The 20131-nt window shown below is 32.6% G+C and overlaps 1 protein-coding gene across 1 annotated transcript; it reads left to right on the top strand.

Annotated features, from left to right (window-relative positions):
- The first annotated feature begins 128 nt into the window (after nt 1–128).
- On the top strand, nt 129–19561 carry LOC124543949 (glutamate receptor ionotropic, kainate 2-like). The gene is made up of 17 exons (XM_047122286.1): nt 129–441; nt 717–824; nt 2105–2176; nt 2691–2996; nt 4777–4868; nt 5635–5751; nt 6547–6738; nt 7859–8017; nt 8314–8505; nt 9294–9551; nt 9873–10096; nt 10166–10303; nt 10646–10844; nt 11512–11740; nt 12204–12319; nt 12885–13037; nt 19167–19561. Exons 1-17 carry the CDS (start codon nt 348–350, stop codon nt 19350–19352), a joined length of 2835 nt encoding a protein of 944 aa, XP_046978242.1. The 5' UTR covers nt 129–347; the 3' UTR covers nt 19353–19561.
- The last annotated feature ends 570 nt before the right edge of the window (nt 19562–20131 follow it).

Here is a 20131-nt window from a genome sequence, read left to right as displayed (position 1 = left end):
ACAGGCAAGCGGCATGGAAGCCGCCTTCGGACCGTCTGATGTATTTTTGGAAAACAATTTTAGGTCACATCAGCTGAAGGCGACGTAGCATGCGACGAAGTCGTCATTATTATCCGTTGATTCACGTTTTTAGCTCGCATTTCTGTAAAATTATTACCTCTGGAATAATATTCGGAAGTACAATCTCTTAAAACATCACAAAGTTTAAATTTTTTGTTTATAATTAAGATTTTATGTGATGTGTGGATTTTAGTAACGATCGCTTGCCTCAAACTAATAAACGTTTAAAGGATGCGGCTCGATAAAAGTTTTATGTGAATACTGTAATACAAATTGTTGTAGACAAAATGTTTTGTCTAATATTTATCTTTTGTTTTCTATCGCGAACGACATTTTCGCAAGTTATTGATAAGGAAACACACACGATTTTCTTTCAAATCGGTGAGTAGAATTTAAAACTATGTTTTTGAATAAAGTATAAAGTATTTTAGTCGATCAATACAGATATAATGGGCAATCTGTAGTCACCTCTACCCATAAATATTGATATCGCAATAAATATGTTTATTATGTGCCTTGTAGGACAGTTCCTCTCACTTACAAAACCATTAAACCAGACCATAGGATACTATGGTCATTGATAAATGTTTAGTGGATGATAGCTATCCAAACAGGCTTGCATAAATTCCTACTAAATCTCAATGTTTTGCTTTCAGCTGGCATTTTCGAAAAAGATTCCATTACGCAGAGACTTGCCTTCAAAGAGAGCATGCGTGATGCAAAATTAGGAATGGGACTAGAATCTAACAGTCAAGGCAGGAAAGGTAACAACAACACTTGTACACTTTAAACTGGATCGTTAATTTAAGTATTAACATATACACTTATTCTATACAATTATGGATGCCACTGAAAACCAGTTTTGGAGCAAAACTCCAACAATAACTGAGGGATATTCCTTTTCGGGACATTGCACCATTAAAGATAGATAAGCATTAATTTTGGTTATTTTTTTTTATTATTAGTTTTTTATAGTCATGTTTTTTTTTTCCTTTTCTCTTCATTGTTGTTGGTCTATTTTTATTTAATAATTGCATGTTACATTTGTTTTTCCTGTTAAAATTTGTTACTATTTTTTTTTTTATTTCTTTAATTTGTAAATGTGTGTGTTCCCGAATAAACCTTATTCTATTCTATTCTATACTATTATATGCAATTACCGTTTATATAAATATAAATATTTTGTATTATTGCAAACATTTTAATAAATACGAGTAAATATAACTTTAAAACGTACGTATCGTTAAAAAGTATTGCAGTATGAAGTAGAAACGATATTGCTCGATACTCATATATATTTACTTACTAGTAGTCGCCTGTGGCTTCACTCGCCTTTTTGGATGTTTGCTGTCACGTGTTAGGCAAAAAAAGACTATGTCCTTTCTAGGACTTCAAGTTTAGTTCATACTTAATTTCATCAAATTCGTTACAGCTGTTTAGTCGTAAAAGAGCGACAAACAGACAGACACACAGAGTTACTTTCACATTTATAATATTAATATAGATTATATATGAAAAAAATTTGAAGATGTGCACAAACTTTTCACATACCTTCACGAACAACGCAATATTGTGTTTATTAGTACTTTCTTTTTTCTACCAGCAACTCAACGGAGCAAGGGTCGATGTGTCGCTTGTGTAGAGATAATTAATGAGCCTGAGAATGACAAAGGCTTACTTTTATCTTGGAAACATTGACAATTTATTTATAACTAACATGACTACGGACATTGTTATGTATTACTATCGAACCGCCCTGGCTCCGCACTGCTGCAATACTGATACTAAATGTACTACAGAATGTGAATTTACAACATCAAATTAGGAACTTCTAAAATTATCAGTGTTTCATTACTATATTGTCCATGTATTATATACAAAAAAATTTCCTCTCGAGTCACTCTATATATTTTAAAAAAAATGCATCTAAATCCGTTCCAATTCACATAGAAACAGACAGCTATGAACGACTTAGTTTTATACTATGTAATTTTAAACTAAGTAATGAGATGATGTATTGTATGTGTGTGCGTTTAAATTCCAGCTCTGGATTGGCGACTAGAACCTGTTATTCTAGAACCCGATAGGACAGACAGTTACTCTGTTTGGAAAAACTGTAAGTGATACTACCTTTTCCATACGTCAAATTTAATAAATATAAATAAATATTTTAACAACAAGAAAAACCGACTTCAAACAAAACAATATTTCAATACAAATTGAAATTGAAATTGAAAAGTAATTACGTATTCAAAATATTTTTAGAGTGTTCCTAAGCAAGATGAAATGTAAAATATTAGACCACTTAAAAGTCGATTTACGATTATATAATTTAGTTACAATTACCAAAGTTATGAGGTAACAAACATAAAAAAATTACAGACGAATTGATAACCTCCTCCTTTTTGAAGTCGGTTGAAAACCAACACTTAAGGTTCTGGGTAAAAGGCCTTATTCGAAAGTTATGAATACAAATCAACCCATGACAACACAAGAGAACCGCTTTAACTTTAATTTGTATAAATAATTAGAAAATAAAATTTATCAAATTAATTAAAAAAACTAGTTGTACTAAAACATATGTAAAACTTAAATCATCCAAGTACTGATTGTCTTATTTGTGATTACAGTATGTTCTAACAAAACAATGCGTCCAATAGCCGTTTTTGGTCCTCAAAATCCTATATCAGATGGAACAGTTCGAGATCAATGTGCCTTCGCAAAAATACCACACATCCAAGCGACGTGGAAGCCTTTGGATACTGATTTAGGGATAGATGAAGAGGAAGAGCCCGTAGAAGATACCGAAGAGATCACATACAAAAAGATTTCCATTAACTTTTACCCAAGAGCTGAAGAAATTTTGCAAGCATATGCATCGCTGCTAAAGTACTACAAATGGGAAAACTTCGCTGTTCTTTACGAAGATGACTTCGGTAAGGGTTTTAGGCAGGAAACTTTGACCGTATACTGTATTTAACACTTTGGAATTTGTTTTGTTTCCCTATCTTGAATCTAAAACAGTACACAAACTCGTAAATCGTGTGTTCATAAAAATATATTAACTTAGAGTTTAGAAAATAGATATATGTACATGTAAATATTCATGTGTAATTTATTTATTAAACTATGTGTATATGTGCATACCGGCATTAGCTAGACGCTAGTAGTTAAAAAGTTATTTATATTGTAACTAGATACATATAAATAGGCAAACACAGTTTCTGTTTGTTAAGCGATTTGATTTTATTTTAATTTTAACATATAAACGAGATTTAGTGCTTTCGATAATATAATAGAAATAGGAATTTATATGTATTTGAATAGTGCTAATTACATAGTACATTTTCAAAAATGGCTATGGTCGATATATACGAAATACTATTATTTGTATAGTGTGATAAGCTGTTACTGTACTGTATGGTCTGTTATTGATAAATTATATTGGCCTGTTTCGGGATCGAATCCATGTTTGAGCCTAAACATTTCATTCAAGTTATTGGGTTTTCCATATCAAATGTTTTATTCCTCGGTTAACACGATAGCCGTTCTTCTCAATTCTAAAATATAGATAGCCACTAGCCATCAAAGCTAAAATCCAATGTGGTCATCATTTTTGTTTATTATTTATAACTTACCTCGCTTAACAAAAGCTATAAATACGAAGTTAAAGTTTCCAAGCTCGAAGCACTCCCTGGTAGTAAACTAAAACTGACTAAAAACATCTAAAACTACAATATACCTTCTGGATATTTTATAAACTAAAACCTTATTTAAAGCGAAGTCTTGTTTATTTTGTTCAAACAATTAAAATTTAAGACAAATATTCAGTGACTGAGATGACGTTAATAATATTTAATCAGTGTTTCATTGACATAGACGACGAAAGAGACGATAAAAATGTCTCGAATTTACCAAATTCAGAAAGCGATTTTTTATATCTACCTGTACTCTTGCTATAACTGTCTATGTGTAGTATCCCTTCAATCTGGAACAATTTAGAAATAATAACTTGATGACCTTAAACTATAGCCTAGATGGCCCAGTCAGAACGCGTACATCTTGACCGATGATTGTAAAACCCAGGCAAGAACTACAGAATTTTCATGTACTTAATTTGTGTTTATAATTCATACAAAAGGTTAGATAAGATTGCTAATTGATTATTGCTTTTTAAAACATGCAATTGTAAGAGACGAAAATTTAATTGAATATGTTTTAAATACTATATATAGAGTAAGGATTGTGTATTGGGAAGAAAATATATTCATAGACGATGGCTGAAGTCGTTTCCAGTTTTTTCACTTTGTGATGTTGTCATTTTTAATGAAATCCGTACTCGTACATACTATTGAATCTCCCGCGAAAGTTCGTGTCATTCAAAAGAATTTAAGTTTGTTGATCGCAATTTTCCTTAATTTTGTTTACGTTTTCCTCTTATTTTCCTTATACAGCTGTATTATCGCTCTCTAACTGACCAGTATCTTTTAACTCACTAATGTTAAATCGCAATAATTTAGTTAAATTGCAATCGAGAACCCCCTTTATTTTTCTACACTATGGCTTAGAGCTCTTCAAGATGAGACCGTAACCGATTTTCTATGAGCAGATATTGTCCCATAATTATCACATAATTATCATAAAATCGGCTCACGCTACTAATATATTAGATTGTTCTTTAAATAGTATCATATTAATGCGACTCCATGTTTGTAGGTCTGATGCGAATTCAAAAAATTCTGGCTGAGTTTACAGACCATTTTCCTGTTACAGTCAGGAAATTGGAACCTACAGAGGATAATGTCAAAGTAAGTAACCCTAAATGTAAAATGACAAGCGTATAATAGGAATAAACCCAATGAGAAGTCTATGTAAATTCAATTATTCTCTACGTCATTGGTTTATATGACCTTTTCACAACATTTGCTTACCGGAAGATATTTAAAAATAGAATAAAAGGGAATTGTGTTCCTAATTCAAATCATTCATATTTTTTTTTTTTCGCTCATCGATAGCTGTCTTATATTACAGAAACAATACATAGATGTTCATATAGACACAGGTGTTATGTGTCTATATTCAAACTTCTTACATTCTCATTTATTTTTTTATGCCTTTCCATCATATTCAAATATCCTGTTCAACATTTCCATAAAAAATGCATGTGAATTTTATGGACCACTTTAGGAGATCAAAGTGAAGGATAATAACTTTAGGACATGGTATCATCAATATCACAATAAGTTAACGATTGCCAATAAAATAACTTTCCCTGATTTTCAGAAACTTTGTGAATTTTAGGACTATGAACCACATATTACATTTATAGAAACACTCGTTAATCTACTTAGATAAATCAATTTTAAACCATCCAAAACATTTCCATTATTGAGTTTAAAAGCAATGAAATAGATTTATGTAATTGCTATTTATTTATGTAAGGGATTTTAATTTGGGGGATAGCGTTTTATTTAGCAGGGTCCAAGTGGAGTAACATTAGAAATTATTTATATTTCCTATAACAGCAACATCAATTATAACTAAAGTATTTAATAAAGATACTTTATTTTACAGGTATTTAAAGATCTTAGTGCATTTAAAGAAAGTCGTATCATTTTGGATTGTCACGAGGATCGCATCCTTAAATATTTAGAAGAAGCCCGCACTGTTAACATGTGTAATGAATATCAGGTAAATTTCCATACGTGTATACGGGACGTATGTTGACTCGAGATACGAGATATCTTTAATTCATAGTTGACATGATTCTGAAAAGAGAAAATATACGAACAAAGCCACGATTTATGTAATTTATATAGAAAATATTTTGGTGAATACTATTTCAATTAGATGAAACTTTTATAACTTATGATATATAAATAAAATGACCTATAGCTACCGGTATGGCACCATTATACTAATCGTGCATAAATACAGGTAAATGAAAATATTTTACCGTTGGTAATTTTTACAAGTCATTTAGATTCGTCAAGCATTACCAGCAGTTCTACGTACTAGTTAATTTCACAACTCCATCAAATATAATCCTTTAATTCTGCTTGTGATATATTTCCAGACATCTCAATTTTGTCTTTTTTTAAGGTATAAGTTGGCGGACGAGCATATAGGCCACCTGATGGTAAGTGGTCACCATCATCCATAGACAATGACGCTGTAAGAAATATTAACTATTCCTTACATCGTCAATGTGCCACCAACCTTGGGAACTAAGATTGGTGGTTTATGTCCAGGTTTATGTCCCTTGTGCCTGCAGTTACACTAATTAATTATCCTACCATATCCTTGAAAATGGCCGTCACAATTGCTGTGACAAAAATCTGCCAGGGAAACAACTTCTTCATATGTATTACATATATAAGGACCCTCAAAAGGATTTGTTGTTTTACACATACAAATAGAACTCATCAGAGTTAATACATTTAAAATATCAATACTTCTGTTCATTAAGCTCAAGTGTTATTGCAGCATTATATTTTAATCAGCATGGATACGTCAAAAGTTGCCGATAAATTAACTTATTTCCGCTCAAACATTACCTGGCTCAGCATAGCGGAGTACGACAAATTACAAGACTCGAAACATTTCCTGGTCTCCAGGGTGGGACGATGGACCAGCGAAACACCGACTTCCCTATCTCCGCCAGTAACACTTTTTAAGGTATACTGTTTTGCATTCATTTCAATCTTAATAAGTAATCGATGATTAAGAAACAAACATAGAACAAACATGATAACAATATAACTGCACAATACGCCATATCTTTGACACCAGAAATTTAAAAGAAAATATAGTGTACAATGCGTTTTCGACGCCATACGTTTGTCGAATCCTACAAATGACCAAATTCGATATGTCAATGGGTTATGAATAAAGATAGTTTAAAGTGACCGAATAGATTTACTTCAAGCTTAAGAAGAATAGCTTATCCTTTAAATGGGAACTTCGCGAAATATTCCCGAAACGTACCGCACATCAGGCTATCATAAACTGATTACAGTTTCTGTGCATTGAGAGTCTAACATTATCCTACTAATGTTGTAAATGTGAAAGATGTACATTTTTTTTGGTATAGGTTGGCGGACGAGCATATGGGCCACCTGATGGTAAGTGGTCACCTTCGCCCATAGACATTGACGCTGTAAGAATTATTAACTATTCCTTACATCGTCAATGTGCCACCAACCTTAGGAACTAAGATGTTATGTCCCTTGTGCCTGTCGTTACACTGGCTCACTCACCCTTCAGACCGGAACACAACAATACTGAGTACTGTTGTTTGGCGGTAGAATAACTGATGAGTGGGTGGTAACTACTCAGACGGGCTTGCACAAAGCCCTACCACCAATTTGGGTAGTAATTAATACCATGTAAAAAGCTGGTCGGATTTAAATAAAATTTGAATTTGGTATGGGAATAGCTTGTATCAAGTCTTATTTGACACTAAATACCGATAACTATTTGTTGGCTGCGCTCTGATCGCGTTTTGATAAGGTTGGTAGTCCGAGTTTCGGCAAAAAGTACTTGGATGTCAAACTTGCTTCTTACCGAATCTCATGAAAATTGATTCAGTGCTTTTGCCGTAAAAGACCAGCAAAAAGTAAGACAGAAAGGATTATTTTCACGTTTATAATATAGATAAAATAACAACAATACGTATTCGTGTCATTTCTTAAATTTTAAGTGCAAAGTATAAACAATATAACATCGTAGGGAACATTACTAATTTATATAAAGTAATTTAATAAAAAAACAAACCATAGCTTTGAATTTATTTCAGGTGGAAACACTTATTATGAACGACGTAGCAAACCATGTCCTCAAAGCTTTAAAAGAGCTTAAAGCAGATAACGACATAAAGAATCCTTATAATTTTTTGTGCGAATCCGATTCAGAGCCTTGGCCGTACGGAGCTTTACTGCAGGACAAAATACTTAAAGTAAGTAAATAACTATAAAGCGAAATACAACAATAGCCTGAATTTGCCACTGATGGGTTAATGCCTCCCTTTGAGGAGAAGGTTTGAAATATATTCCACCAAGCTGTTCCAATGCGAGTTGGTAGAATACACAAGTGGCAAAATTTCTATGAAAGTATACATATGCAGGTTTCCTCACGATTTTTTTCTTCACGACCAAGCATGAGATGAATTATAAAGCCAAATACATCCTAGAAATTTTGAATATAATTAAAAGATAATAAAAAAATATTAATAGAGTATATTTCTTCTTTCAGACAAAGACTACTGGAGTTACGGGTCAGGTAGAATTTAATGAAAAAGGCGAACGTGTTAATTACACGTTATATATTAATGAAATTCACGAATCAGAATTAGACACGATCGGCCAGTGGGATTCAACCAATGGGCCGGTTATTAAATCTGTATCAAAATCTATAGGATCACAGAAAAATAGTAAACATTTCATAGTAAGTCGCGAATTATATATTTTTTATTGTATAGGTAGGCGGTGGTCTCGGTGGCCTTTCTTAAATCTGATTCTTAAATCAGAAACCTTGGAAAGTTAGAATTTATGTCCCTTATGTCTCTAGCTATACTGGCTCACCGACTCTTCGAAACCTAACAACACAATGCAATGTTGTTTGACGGTAGAACATGTATTATGATATCATGATATCATTTAAAATGTATATGTTACTGTAGAGGCTCGGACTACTGTAAATCCTAAGATTATCCAGTAAAACCTAAGATTTACCAACTCTTAATGGTAAATGTTCAAAAGGATTTGCGATTCTAATAACCTAACATACTAAAATCGAATGGCAAAAGCCCGAAAAAAAGTCGCATTTTTAGAAATACTTACATTTACCAACTCATGACGGTAAAATCTAAGACTTACACTTAAATCTTAAGATTTACCGTAATTCGAGCTTTTACAGTAATATATATAATCATTTATTATAGAAAAAGGTAAGATTCTCGACTAAATCGAATTAAATAGTATTTGTAAATAATGGCCGGGCGTAGCTAATAGATGGGAACTTCGACGATAATTAGTTGCTATAAGGCAAAAAAAATGGAAACTAAATGGGTTAATGAATTCATTAGTTTTATAATCTTTCGCAAGTGTCTAGATAACACCATATCGTTTGAAAATCTTAACCATATGATATTGTTTATGGTAGATATCATTGATATATTACGATTATTGAAATATGAGTCATTAAATGTAATCATTATTTTAATATGTTTTTAGATAATATCTAGGAAAGCAAAACCTTATTTCTATGACAAAATTAAATGCGAAGAAGGTAATAAAACCTGTGTCGAGGAACCAGCTGATGAAAAATACGAAGGATTTGTAGTCGATTTGGTTGAAAAAATATTCACAACATTACGCAAATATAATTTCAATTACACATACACGTTTCTCGACAAAGAATATAAGGATTACGGTAGTTTTGATCAAAAGACCAAAAAGTGGGACGGTCTAATAGGTGATCTGTTAGATAAAGTGAGTACGCCTTCATTTTCAGTAACAGTTTTCTAAAAGTCGTCGCAATTTTACGATTCCATAAGAATCTACTCGTATCTCACTCGTAGTCATAGTCAATATTGCATGTCTTATTTCGATATTTGACACTCATGTTCTGCGGTGAGTTTCGAGATTTTTTTTACAGAATACTAGGAGTGTTCTGGATTGTGAAATGTCAATGTTTCTGACGTTAAAATACCGTATCACCTTCAGTTTCCGACAAGTTGCGATAAAAATACGAACTTCAAGAATTTCTATCTTGCATGCACTATTTATACGCATTTTATTTATCAATTTCAGAAGGCAGATCTAGCTGTATGTGATTTGACTATAACAGAAAAGAGGAAAAAGGTCGTAGACTTTTCGGTTCCCTTTATGACTCTGGGAATAAGTATTCTCTACACCAAAGAGAAGAAAGTAGCACCAGGGATGTTTTCTTTCTTGAAACCATATACTTTCGATGTATGGATGTACACGGCAACCGCTTATTGCGTCGTATCAATCGTTCTCTTTGTTTGCTCGAGGTGATTAAAAAACAATATTGCTATAATTATCGATAACAGATAATAAATCAACGATTAACAATTTTTCAGAATATCGCCAGCTGATTGGGAAAATCCGCAACCGTGTGATAAAGATCCAGAAGAATTGGAAAATATTTGGAACTTTAAGAACTGCACGTGGTTGACAATGGGGTCGATTATGACGCAAGGATGTGATATTTTGCCGAAGTAGAGTACCTTTTTATTTAGTTACTAGTACTCAGTCATCTAAAGACTAATATGCTTGTTATGCTTATGCTTAAAGATATGAGTATCATAAAAAAAATGTTAAGAAGTTTGGGTACGATAACGCATCAGCATTAATTATCTTCTTCTTTCAAATGTCAAACTGCTGGTGACAGAAAGAGACGAACATAAATACCATTGTTCGACCGCTTTATTTCTTTTTTGCTCACGTAAAACTTTGCTTCCTCTACTTCCTGAGTTTTCTATGTCAGACAGTTTTGTGGTATGTGTCCTGTTGAGCAATATCTTTTTTTTTGTTTTGTTTAATAATGAAATGCATTTCAGGGCAATCGGCTCTCGCTGGGTTTGTGCCATGTGGTGGTTTTTCGCGGTGATCGTTTGTCAGACATACATAGCTCAGCTGTCAGCGTCGATGACTTCAGCCCTGGAAAATGAACCAATCAACAACGTTGAAGATCTTGCGAAACAAACAAAGGTCTTGTATGGAGCTATAAGGACAGGGTCGACCATGGACTTCTTTAAGGTAAAAACCAATGTGTTTTTTGGGTATACAATATTAAGTTACACTTGCTTATTGACTGTCAAAAATTTATTACAGTTTTAAAAGTAAATATCTCATTTGTGGAATCAGCAACAGACTCAAACAATACCTTTTAACTCTCAATAAAATATATTTATTTATATTTGGATTTAATACGGTTTTAACCAAAAAACAGAGTAATCCAAGAGGAACGTTTATACATATCATATATGCATATTATAGCAGAGAAGTACCGAGAATCTAAACTTTCGTAACCGGAAAAAACAATAATTTATCTTTTTATGTTTGTTCTTCAAGCTTATTGTTGTTTATACAACCTCATTTTACCCGTCTGAAGAAATAGATAGCTAGCTATATACATACAGACATTATATTTATTATAATCAATAAATAAACATTTGAAATCCATTCAATCCATTCAAAAAACATTTGAAATAAATATCGACTGACCAAACCAAGTTTCAGTTATTATCAAAAAAATATTATCCCATTCATCAAGAATAAAACTTACTATCACTAATTTATTACATCATGACAAACCAAGATGGATGCCCCTTGCTTTTACTACATCTGAAATATGACGTCACTTCCTTGACCACGTCACTCAGTTTTGCTTCTACAATAACATACATATTTGATTTATTTTCAGTTATCTAAAGATAAAATGTACAGACAGATGTACGATAATATGGTGGCCAATCCTGTAGTCTTGGTTAATAGCAACGATGAAGGTGAAAAGAGAGTCATAAATGGAAAAAATAAATACGCATTTTTCATGGAATCCACTTCGATTGAATACAAATTGAAAAGAAACTGTGAACTTAAAAAAGTAGGCGAAGAACTAGACTCTAAAGATTATGGTATAGCTATGCCCGCTAGTACGTATAATTTTAAATTATTAATTTTTCATCTTACAAAAACATAAAAAGTTTATCCCGTTTGGTAATCATATAAAATTAATTAATTAATTAATTAACCTAATAAAGTTTTAGTCCAACAACAACAACAGCCTGTAAATTTCCCACTGCTTGGCAAAGGATCGCTTTTGAGGAGAAGGTTTTGGAACATGTTTTTAGTTTTAGTCTATTAGTATCAAAATTTGTAATTTAAGTCACCTTAAAGATGCCTCCTTAAAAATTAAATTGTTGTGTGTTTAGGCGTATTACGTAGTAGGATAGATTCGCTTTGTAAAAATATTAACCACTCCTTCCAATGCTAAGACGCAACGTTAATTGTGCCTGTAGGCACACTTGTATATACCTACGCCCATCAATCATAAATACTACAATTGATTTTTATTATATCCAAAGCAATACTATAGTAAAATACATTGCATTGCAGACTCTCCATTCAGAACTCATATAAATAGAGCAATTCTGGAATTAAAAGAACTGACAGTACTGGATGAAGTAAAGAAGAAATGGTGGGAAGAAAAGAATGACGCAAAGCAATGTGAAGTGAGTTGTTATAAGTTATAACACTAAACATATTTGTATGATAATAAAATTCTGCCCATAAAACAATTACTACATTTGCATAGTTAGAATAATCAATCATTAAAATAGAACTTTACTATTCTATTAATTATTCCAATAATGCGCAAATGACGTAGGTGAATTTTTACGATCATTTTTCCAACATATTTTAAGTGAGAGATAGACTAGCAAGGATCTCATGACTCCATCAATAATAATATATATTTAATTTAGACAAAAATTTAAAGAAAATAAGCCCTGATAGTACTGGATTAGTCAGCTGTGGAACATTATAATGTTTTTTCCCTTGAGAAGGGAATAAAGCTTTCCTCAGTAGATCTTCTCCTCCTCCTTCCTCAGGGACATTTAAAGTATTCTTATATTTGAAGAAAACCACGGTTTTCCTTTATTTTTAAATTATTGATTATCTAGCCTACCTATTGGAAACATATGATCCAATATTCTTATATAGAAGAATATATTTAAAGATCATTTACATGTATTTAGTTGTTGATATCGTGTCGTAAACAAAGTTTAATTCCATCAGGACGAGAAAGATGAAAACGACGCAGAAGGTGACTTAGAAATGCAAAACTTAATGGGCGCGTTCATTGTACTAATAGTTGGTCTCGTGTTCAGCTTGTTCATTACCGCCGCGGAGTTTATGAACGAAGTGAGGAACATAGTTGTTCGTGAACAGGTAAGTGATACCGGGATAATTAGAAAATCCATCATTCACATTCGAATTTTATACAAGATTGATGTAATTTTGAATAAAGTTATGTACTTTTGAAATCAATACCTTATATTACAAATCTTAGTATTTTTTATGACCAAACACTATTTAGAACGACGTTTTATTAATTATAACAAATAGTCCAGTCAATAAAGCCTAAAATCCCTAACAAATTCGTAACACAGTGAAATTTTGTGGGTTTATTTAGGAAGGTAAAATAACTTACCGTGTGATTTTGCAGCGTCGTGGGATGAACGGAAAGGATTGAAAAGGGGTGAAAAGCGTTTTTTGTTAAAACCATAGTTAAAAAAATTAGTAACACGCTGCAAATTTGCAATTATCATATTTATAGCATTTTGTAACATCTATTAAATTTGCAGCGTTTTGCAACATACGGAACATTGTTTATTTTTGAAAAACATTAATATTTGTAAATGACAGGGTAAAAAAATTAGTAACACGCTGCAAATTTGCAATTATCATATTTATAGCATTTTGTAACATCTATTAAATTTGCAGCGTTTTGCAACATACGGAACATTGTTAATTTTTGAAAAACTTTAATATTTGTAAATGACAGAGTAAAAAAAATTAGTAACACGCTGCAAATTTGCAATTATCATATTAGGTTGGGGAAAAAGTCTTTTCGCATATAGTATGTATGAACTTGTAATAAAATCTCTTTGGCTATACCATTTGTATCTGGCTAGTTTTGGTATCATTAAAAAGTTTTAATTTTAAAGAAGGCACTTCCAAATTCAAATTAGGAATTTGTGTGATTTTCATTTGTTTTTGTTGTTGTTAAAATGAGTGAATCTAAACAAGAAATTCGATACATTTTAAAAATTTACTATAAAAAAGGTAAAAATGCAACTCAAGCCGTGAAAAAAATTTGTGATGTTTATGGACCTAATGCAGTATCTGTGAGAGTAGCGCAAGTTTGGCTTAAGCGTTTTCAAGCAGGAAATTTTGATATCAAAGATGCATCTCGCTCTGGTCGCCCTGTTACGGACAAAATTGATGCCATTTTTGAAAAAGTGGAGCAAGATCGGCATATTAGTAGTTACGATGTAGCTGAAGAACTGGCAATTGACCACAAAACGGTTTTGACTCATTTAAATAAAGCTGGGTACACAAAAAAGCTCGATATATGGGTGCCTCATGAACTCACTGAAAGGAACCTAATGAACCGTGTACTCATTTGTGATTCTTTATTACGACGTAATGAAACCGAACCATTTTTGAAGAAGCTGATAATTGATGATGAAAAGGGGATCACATACGACAAGAACGTGCGAAAAAGATCGTGGTCAAAGGCCGGTCAAGCTTCACAGACTGTGGCAAAACCCAGATTAACTCGCAACAAGGTAATGCTGTGTGTATGGTGGGATTGGAAGGGCATCATTCATTATGAGCTGTTACCGCCCGGCAGGACCATCGATTCAGAACTGTATTGCGAACAATTGATGAGATTGAAGAAAGAAATTGAGAGAAAGCGGCCAGAATTGATCAACAGAAGGGGTGTGGTTTTTCACCATGACAACGCTAGACCTCACACATCTTTAGCCACTCAACAAAAATTACGAGAGTTTGGCTGGGAGGTATTAATGCATCCGCCGTATAGTCCTGACCTTGCACCTTCAGATTTTCATCTGTTTCGGTCTCTGCAGAATTCCTTAGGCAGTGTCAGGTTAACATCACGAGATGACTGCCAAAACCACTTGTCGTAGTTTTTCGATCAGAAGCCCCAAAATTTTTACAGCAAGGGGATCATGTCACTACCAACAAGATGGCAAAGAGTTATGGAACAAAATGGCACCTACATACTTTAGTCAAATGTAAATAAACTATAAAAAAAAACTTTTTGAATTTTCATATAAAATACGAAGAAACTTTTTCCCCAACCTATTATTTGTAGCATTTTCTAACATCTATTAAATTTGCAGCGTTTTGCAACATACGGAACATTGTTTATTTTTGAAAAACACTGATATTTGTTAATAACGGGGGTAAAGAGTCAATGAAGGATCGCAATTTAGCACATTTTGAAATATTTCATAAAAGTATGGAATAATAAATAAAAAATGTTAATAAATACTTTTCATGCACGTTAAGAAAATTGATTCAAATAATTTGTTAAATTGAATTGAAGTTTGACATGTGAAATTAATATTATTGAAAATTATTAATCCCATCAAAAACATAAATGTAAAATGAGAGCCAAGTTCATTATTATGAAATATACTTTGATTTTTGGTCTCAATGACAAAAGAGGTGACATCTAAATGGGTGCTAAGTTCCAATATCCTTCCTGAAATTCATTTAATACTACATAAAATAACATTTCTCCTTATAACTTAGAATAATACATTGTAGACTAAGGTCTGAAGACTAGTTCTTATATGTTTATGAATACGAATTATAATTTAAGTTCATACTCAAAAATTATAACTCACAACATCTAAGAATAATTGAGAACAGCTCCGTATTGCTTAGTTAATATTAACGTACATTAAGAGCTGCTATGATCCAGTCATTAGAAAACATGAATCTTAACCAAATATTGCGTATTGTCTGGATATTGCTGTCTTGTCTGGACAAGTACCATTGTTTTTTTTGTGCTTATGAATATAAGAGTAGTACATACTTGAGCGCTTATATTTGTAACAAGGTTAGCACTTGCGAAAGCTATAATATAATTCGTATATGAGAACTTGGCTAGTTCTCATATACGAACTTAGTCTACAATAGATTATTGTAATTTATAAAGAGAAATGTTATTTTCAACCGACTTCAAAAAGGAGGAGGTTATCAATTCGTCTGTGGTTTTTTTTATGTTTTGTTACCTCACAACTTTTCACTGGGTGGACCGATTTTGATATTATTTTTTTTGTTTGAAAGGTAGTGCTTCCCTGGGCGTCTCAATTTAATTTTATTCTGTTCACAGCACGTTAGCGATCCTCGGCCGATTCTTTTATTTATATGTTAATAAATAATCTATCCATATTAATAAAAAATAGTTTCTCTAAATCAGCTTCACTTAAAATCAAAAAAAAAAAAAATAACAAAAAGAAAAACCGACTTCAAACAAAACACTATTTTAAAACAAATAAAAATGCACTAAACGGCAATAAAAATAATTGCATATTTAACCTTTCTTTTACAGACCTCATAAGTAAAATGAAATGAAAAATATTAGACTACTTAAAAGTCGATTTACGATTATATAATGTAGTTATAATTATGGCTATATTTGGAGTCAGTGTAATCTGTATCGTATACTTTGGTCTCAATGTCCTCCAAAATTATCGCTGCTGCTGTTTCAACAATTTGATCGCGTTCTTTTGCTTTATCAGGAAGCTTATTGAGATACCATGAATCCAATAAACCTTCATGATCCCGAATCGAAATGAGTGTTGCACATCCAGGTTTAGAGTGAATGACGATGTTATCTTTATACTTATCCATTAATTTCGACTTTATGGTAAGATCGCTTGGATTATCTTCGATGAGATTTGACAACTCACGTAAAGTGAATTGACATTGACCTTCATTTTCGTCTTTTCTTTTTCACTACGTCAACGGCGTCGTGAAAGATATATATAGATAAAAAATTGTCACAAATGAAACACACTTCTTCTATCGACATTTTGCTTGCATCTGACGATGACTGCTAGATTTTTCTTTCACAATTCAACATAGAAGCCCTTGAGATACGAAGGAATTTGGGAAGCTGGTAAAAGTAGGGGTGGGACGCTTGCACCAGTAAGCATTTGTAATAGTGAAATGAATAAGTGTCGTTCTCACTTTCGGAACAGATGGATAGTAAGAAGGTCACAGAAAAGACTTGTTATTGTTACACGCGGTAGCGTGTCAGCCTAGTTCTGGTAACAGAACTGGCGAGTAGCACCGTGTGTAATTTTACACGAACCATTTGGAGCCACTTTTGACCCCTTCATAACTCAGAAACTGTTTGACATAAACGTGTCAAATTTGGCAAATATATTAAGACTTGCGTGATACATATGTGCTCAAAATTTCATAAGCACATCTCAAACGGTTATTTAGATAGTCATGTACAAAAATGGTCATTTTTATCACAGACTGACCTATAGATCAACACTATTTCCCACTTCCAAAAGACTAAGAAAGTCCAAATTTGGCATACAGGTAGATAATTAGACAAATATAAAGGATGAAATCTGAAACTGGTAAATTATAATCATTTAGTTATAATTTTTCATTTTATTGATTCTATTAGGAACACTTGTATAGAGTGCCTGTTACTGTAATGACTGTAAAAAAAATGATGTAAGAACCTTTAATTAAAACTTATGTCTTAACGTAAATATAATATAACAAGTTTAATACCACCCTTATTTCTTTTAAATGTAAATAATTCCGTTTTAGCTCTTATTACGTTACTAACTGGGATTTTGTATAGATTTATTGTTTCCACTATTAGCAAATATCAATTATGTCAAATCATTATACTTATAAAAATAATAATAATAAGCATTTCAGTACATAGCGGGCGACACAACGCCGGAGTACCGGGATAGCTCTATCCCGTTATCGGGCTCTTAATGTTAATATTAAGCAATACGGAGCTGTTCTCAATTATTCTTAGATGTTGTGAGTTATAATTTTTGAGTATGAACTTAAATTATAATTCGTATTCATAAACATATAAGAACTAGTCTTCAGACCTTAGTCTACAATGTATTATTCTAAGTTATAAGGAGAAATGTTATTTTATGTAGTATTAAATGAATTTCAGGAAGGATAATGGAACTTAGCACCCATTTAGATGTCACCTCTTTTGTCATTGAGGCCAAAAATCAAAGTATATTTCATAATAATGAACTTGGCTCTCATTTTACATTTATGTTTTTGATGGGATTAATAATTTTCAATAATATTAATTTCACATGTCAAACTTCAATTCAATTTAACAAATTATTTGAATCAATTTTCTTAACGTGCATGAAAAGTATTTATTAACATTTTTTATTTATTATTCCATACTTTTATGAAATATTTCAAAATGTGCTAAATTGCAATCCTTCATTGACTCTTTACCCCCGTTATTAACAAATATCAGTGTTTTTCAAAAATAAACAATGTTCCGTATGTTGCAAAACGCTGCAAATTTAATAGATGTTAGAAAATGCTACAAATATGATAATTGCAAATTTGCAGCGTGTTACTAATTTTTATACTCTGTCATTTACAAATATTAATGTTTTTCAAAAATTAACAATGTTCCGTATGTTGCAAAACGCTGCAAATTTAATAGATGTTACAAAATGCTATAAATATGATAATTGCAAATTTGCAGCGTGTTACTAATTTTTTTAACTATGGTTTTAACAAAAAACGCTTTTCACCCCTTTTCAACCCTTTCCGTTCATCCCACGACGCTGCAAAATCACACGGTAAGTTATTTTACCTTCCTAAATAAACCCACAAAATTTCACCGTGTTACGAATTTGTTAGGGATTTTAGACTTTATTGACTGGACTAAAAAGAATGTCAGTGTTTCCTTATAAAATACTAGCTGTTACCTGCAGCTTGGCTCGCGTACAATATGATTATATTTATTTTCAATTGAAAAGTAGCCTATGTCCATTCTCAGACTCTAGACTATTTGTGTACCATATTTCATTTGAATCGGTCCAGTAGTTTTGGCGTAAAGGCGAGACAGACAGACAACAAAAACAACAACAACAGCCTGAAAATTCCCACTGCTGGGCTAAAGGCCTCCTCTCCCTTTGAGAAGAAGGTTTGGGATATATTCCACCACGCTGTTCCAATGCGGGTTGATAGAATACACATGTGGCAGAATTTCTATGAAATTTGTCACATGCAGGTTTCCTCACGATGTTTTCCGTCACCGCTGAGCACGAGATGAATTATAAAGACAAATTAACCACATGAAACAGCGGTGCTCGCCTGGGTTTGAACCCGCAATCATCGGTTAAGATGCACGAGTTCTAACCACTGGACCACCTCGACTCTCAGACAGACAGAGTTACTTTTGAATTTATAATATTAGTATGGATTTGTTAAATAGCAATTGTATTTTTATAGGTATCTCATAAGGAAGTATTTATCAAAGAACTGAAGTCCTCATTGAACTTCTTCCAAATGCAAAAACCTGTTTTGCGTAATCCGAGCCGAGCTCCTTCATTAGCGTCTCCCGATATCAGCGAAAAGGACACCAAACGATTAAATGCGATGGAAAATTTTCTCGCGTTTGAAAAAGAAGAACAATGAAAGTTTAACTTAAGAAGATTATTAGCTGCTATAAATTTTAAAGGAGTAACTTTATAGTTTTGCTTAATATTGTTTAATATTTATTTGTGAAACAAACTTGGCGACCGCCGGTTTACCCGCTTTTATGTTTTGGTAGTGGTGCTAGTCATAAAACGTATTCTATATCCTTCTTGGATATCGAGCTTGCTTAATACCCAAAATTATTTGATGGTTTGTTCATGAAAAAGATAAAAACAGACCGGCAGAAAGAGTTACTTTAGCATACATAAAATTACACGTATATGTATAACATGCACTAACATGCAATGCACCACTAACCTTGGGAACTAAGATGCAATGTCCCTTGCGCCTGTAGTTACACTGACTCACTCACCCTTCAAACCGGAACACAACAATATTGAGTACTATTATTTGGCGGTAGCATAACTGATGAGTAGGTGGTACCTACCCAGACTTGCACAAAGCTCTTCCACCAAGAAGGACTAGTGGGATTATGGTATATTACATAGATAATACAAAGACTTTTTAATTCTGTGTGATAAAACATATTTATTTTTCTCTTTTACAAGCGTCTTCTTTACGTCTCGTAGGTACAAAACCTCGTACATCGTAAATTAGGCAAAGGTTCTGAGTGTGAATAACATTAACTTCATAATCAGCATTTACAATCAGAATGCTGGTCTGCTGACCTCGTGTGTGCCACTCATCATGATCCGGCGCCAATCTAAACCAGACTCTATTATCTGCTTTTGTTATTTCCATCATCTTTGAATTTTGCT

The sequence above is a fragment of the Vanessa cardui genome, chromosome 3 (genome assembly GCF_905220365.1).
Source record: "Vanessa cardui chromosome 3, ilVanCard2.1, whole genome shotgun sequence".
In the NCBI taxonomy this organism is placed as follows: domain Eukaryota; kingdom Metazoa; phylum Arthropoda; class Insecta; order Lepidoptera; family Nymphalidae; genus Vanessa; species Vanessa cardui.
Note: the sequence above shows the minus strand (reverse complement) of the source record. Positions and strands in the feature narration are given on the sequence as shown.

Excerpts from the sequence above, each read along its gene's own strand:
- LOC124543949 (XM_047122286.1), top strand. The coding sequence starts at position 348 with ATGTTTTGTCTAATATTTATCTTTTGTTTTCTATCGCGAACGACATTT. Across the intron at positions 11,741-12,203 it reads TGGTATAGCTATGCCCGCTA|ACTCTCCATTCAGAACTCAT; the intron begins GTACGTATAATT and ends ATTGCATTGCAG. Across the intron at positions 13,038-19,166 it reads ACATAGTTGTTCGTGAACAG|GTATCTCATAAGGAAGTATT; the intron begins GTAAGTGATACC and ends GTATTTTTATAG.